We start from the raw sequence: 4,035 nt of genomic DNA, 5'->3' as shown, positions 1-4,035 counted from the left end.
AATTAATCTTCCCTTACAACGATTTAACCAATTTTCTTTGTAATTTCAATTCACAAATTCAGTACGTAATATAGTTTATTTAGGGGTAGCTGGCTTTTACCACTTCGCTTAAACCTCTTTTAATAATGTAAAATCATTTTCGTTATCAACTATACTCAGTTATTTCAATGTCAAATGTCATTAGGAAGATGTATAATGTGCTTTACGTTATCTATGAACAGTTGCTGGTTCACTGTGGTTTCATAAACTCGTAAAAAAATGCCCACCATATCAAACCCATGAAGCACTTCAAGGACCAAATAAAGAAGTTTTTTTTTATTCATTCCTTTTTAATATCGGAGTGTGACAAATAAAAACATCCATAAGAATGTATGTAATATATTTACTTTAAACCTAATCAATATTAAAATTATCCATACAATTGTTTAACTTCCTACTTTTTCTAAACCCGTAAATTATGTTCCTTAATGCATGTGCTGCCATCTAACGACTCACAATGATACTTAAAAGATTAAATTTGAAATGTAATGATACAATTTGAATGAAGAGATCAAACGCACCTGACCCTCCCAGGTCTTTAAGACCAAAAACCCGACAATGAAATGTATGTCTGTCTGGAGTATGTATTACTTGGAAATGTCTTTTCCGAACATTGCTACACAATTAAACTGAAAGGTCTTTTAAAACTATTACTGTTTAACAGCTAAGTACTTTGATGAAAACGTTAACACCATTATTATTTTCCACAAGTGAACACATGCAGTTTAATATGTTATTAGTATAAATACAAGTTTTATTTTTATCTATATTCAACCACAAAGTAATTTTGAATACTTCTATCAACTAATCCCAATCTCCAACAAAATGTGAATGTTCATCTCAACGGAAAAGTTTATTTTGCATAATTTAAATACAAATATTTTTGTGAAACATATTTACATTTCGTTTTGTCTGAGTAAACTTTTTTTACAAGCACACTTCCATACATGGTTGTCTGCAATAAATTCATTATGCAAGTCATAGCAAACTTACTCTATGCCTGATAGCGATTTAATTTTTTTGTTAATTACAATGCTGTACATTTGGACGCCTGTGATGTGCCCACCATAGGGATAAAACTCAGAATTTCAGCACTATATGCCCTTAAGTTTACCACACAAAAAAATTTATGACCCAAAACTCCTTACTAAGATCCAAAAATGCAGATGTATGATAGGTAGAAAGAGATACCTTCCTGTATACTTACTAACCAATCACAAACTACAAGGAACACTATTACTCATTCATTGTTTTGTTTTTTTTAATTTGTTGCATATCTTCACTATAAAAATGGAACAATGAATAACAATAATACTCCATATTTATTGATCAAAACTGACAGAACTCTATATATGTACATATATTATGAAAATTTCTGATATTAAAACAAATTACCAGAACTATATTTCTTGGCCAATGTTTGTGCTTGTATAGTTACCAAATAAATTTTAAATATATAAGCTAGTACGGAAGCCTAAGGGGCACAAATTCAGAGCTCAATTCAGTTGTGTAATGCTAAAGCTTCATGTTCTTCTTCTTTTCTTTTAAGTTTTATGCTGAAAGCTTATAAACATGAAAGGCATTGATAAAAAACAAAATTAATTCTCATTCTCTCCCCAAATGTTATAATATACTGATGTTTTTTTTCTATCCCAATTATTACAACTGTACATCCTGTATTCTTCAATCCAAGTTGATTAACGTAGAGTAACATCTGCAGAACACTGGTTTTTTATTGACTTTGGTATGAACAAAATTATGTAGAAAGAGAAATCATATTAGCTGAATATATCTGGAAACCTGTATCTAGTTTAAATAAACAATAAATACATTTCTGGAATCAGTGTTATGTTTATATCTGCTTTATCGTCCACCTTGTTCAGATGATCCAGAGAGGAGCACGAAAATCAACAATGGAACGATGTACATCCACTAAAAATGAAGAAAAACTAGTTAGGAACATTAAAATTAATCAACTAAATTTGTATTTTGTTTCTGTATCAAAGCCACTACGTGCCACTATTTCTAATTTCAAACAACTGACCAGATAGAAGGTAGCACTCTTCCACTCTTGTTAAGGGGGTTCAATATCACTCTTATCATGCACCCATAGCTTAAAGTGCAGGGAATATTTTGTGGTTTTGCACAGATTTGAATTTAGTACACCATTTCTGAAATCCAGAATTCTATCACAGTTAGCTAAATTATAATGTTACAATAATAATGTAATCATGGATGTTAGACAACAACAACATATTTTCATTGTTGTATTAATGATAATTTTTAAACAGCTAATTTAATTTTTGGAACCTCATCCCAGATACAGTAACTAAACAAGCACTCTCTATAATAATAATAACAAAAAGCAATTTTAATGACTGAAATTTATCTATTCATCTCTGAAAATATCACAACTTGATTTTTTTTGCATGACAATTCAAGAAAGAGTTTTTTTTAAATTTCACTTAACATTGACTACCCCTTGCATAATGATAATAATAAAAATATTAAGAAACTCATACAAACATTTTTCTGTCATGAACTGATGTCTCAAAATTGACAAGACTAAATCAAAATGGAAAATGCATGAATACTTTAGTTAAAACTGAATTTTGTTTTTGGATTACAAGTACAGAAATAAGCCTAAGAACTGCGATAAAATAATGTTTAATAGTAGATCATTTCTTAACACATTCTTTTTAACAAATACATCAGAGATTTCAGATCAAAAATGCATAAAATTAATATTTCTGAACCATGTATATCTTTTGTCTTCCATAAGAACTACACAGGAGAGCTTATTAGCAAACAAAAGTCTCGATGAAATACTATCCACGTGTAGTAAAAGCAATCAAATCTTAAAGCATTTCAGATAAATCTTTTCCCTGACACAAATCAAATACAAATGTCAAGGTCTGGTATGGAATAAAAAGTCTCTTGGGATATGACTAAAAGTAAGCAAAAGTTAGATCTAAATTCTATTTTTAAACACAACAGGTTTTAAATTCGTAATCTGCTAATTAACAAAAATATTATAAGAAAAATATTTGCAGTCTAAAATTATTTACATAATTTGTTATTAATAAGGTTCCTTGCTTCACCAACTGATCTTTATTTTCTAAATTATAGAAAACAAAAGTTTCAGTTGCAAATTCTGTAATAACAACTATTTTTAAGAACTAAGAAACTTACATATTTTGCAAGGAAAGACCTGTTATCTTGATTTTCTCCCCGGGCCTTCTCTGCTTTTTCTTTCTCTAATCGTTGAATGTAAGTTGCTGTGTCTGGACTATAAACATCAACTCATTAGAAAAATAAGAATGAAGGAAAGGGGTGGAGGAGATAATCTACAACCAAATCACTACAATGAAGAACATTACCAACAAATAATGTCATATGTAGCTCTAATACCACAACCAAAAGGATACAATATATTGAAAATAGACATTATATGGAGCTTCATTTCCATTCTCTTACATAGCTCTAATACAGCAGCGGCAAGTGGTAATTACCTAAATTTCAATTTTTTTTTATAAATATCAATGCTGATAATAAAAAGTTTCAAGTTATTTTCTTTCATTCATTTTATTCAATGATTCTAAAATATTAAACAAACATAAAAAATTGTCTTGAAGGACCGATACCTGAAAATAAGAACTAAATATAGTGTTGCTGTTACTTGCCTTTTTTTGTATACTCACTTATCATGAGTGTTTTCAACACAAAGCCTTGTTTAAACATTAATATACTAAGTACAACAAACCTTTCAAGTGCCTTATATAATCTTTCTATACAAATTCATAGCTTTCTATAGCAACATTTAATGAAGGCAGGTAAATAAGATAGCATTAAACTAGGACACAAAATGTTAAAAGCTTGGTGGAATGGCCACTGTAGGAAGTTTGGTTTGTGTTCAATTTTGCACAAAACTACACAAAGGCTATCTGTACTAACTGTCCCTAATTTAGCAGTGATATACTAGAGGGAAGGTAGCTA

At 29.6% G+C, this 4,035-nt stretch overlaps 1 protein-coding gene across 1 annotated transcript in view; it reads right to left on the bottom strand.

The window, feature by feature from the left end:
* Nucleotides 1-370: 370 nt before the first annotated feature.
* LOC106466925 (ER membrane protein complex subunit 10-like) overlaps nt 371-4,035 on the bottom strand; it is a 15,934-nt gene continuing 12,269 nt past the window's right edge. Inside the window, exons 6-7 of the mRNA XM_013927241.2 lie at nt 3,232-3,328; nt 371-1,971 (exon numbers count right to left, since the gene is read on the bottom strand). Coding sequence (XP_013782695.1) covers nt 1,903-1,971; nt 3,232-3,328 — 166 coding nt within the window. The 3' untranslated portion in view covers nt 371-1,902. The remainder of the gene's footprint in view (nt 1,972-3,231; nt 3,329-4,035) is intronic.

This window comes from Limulus polyphemus, unplaced genomic scaffold (assembly GCF_000517525.1).
Source record: "Limulus polyphemus unplaced genomic scaffold, Limulus_polyphemus-2.1.2 Scaffold2426, whole genome shotgun sequence".
Taxonomy (NCBI): domain Eukaryota; kingdom Metazoa; phylum Arthropoda; class Merostomata; order Xiphosura; family Limulidae; genus Limulus; species Limulus polyphemus.
This window is presented reverse-complemented; position numbering and strand designations above follow the sequence as displayed.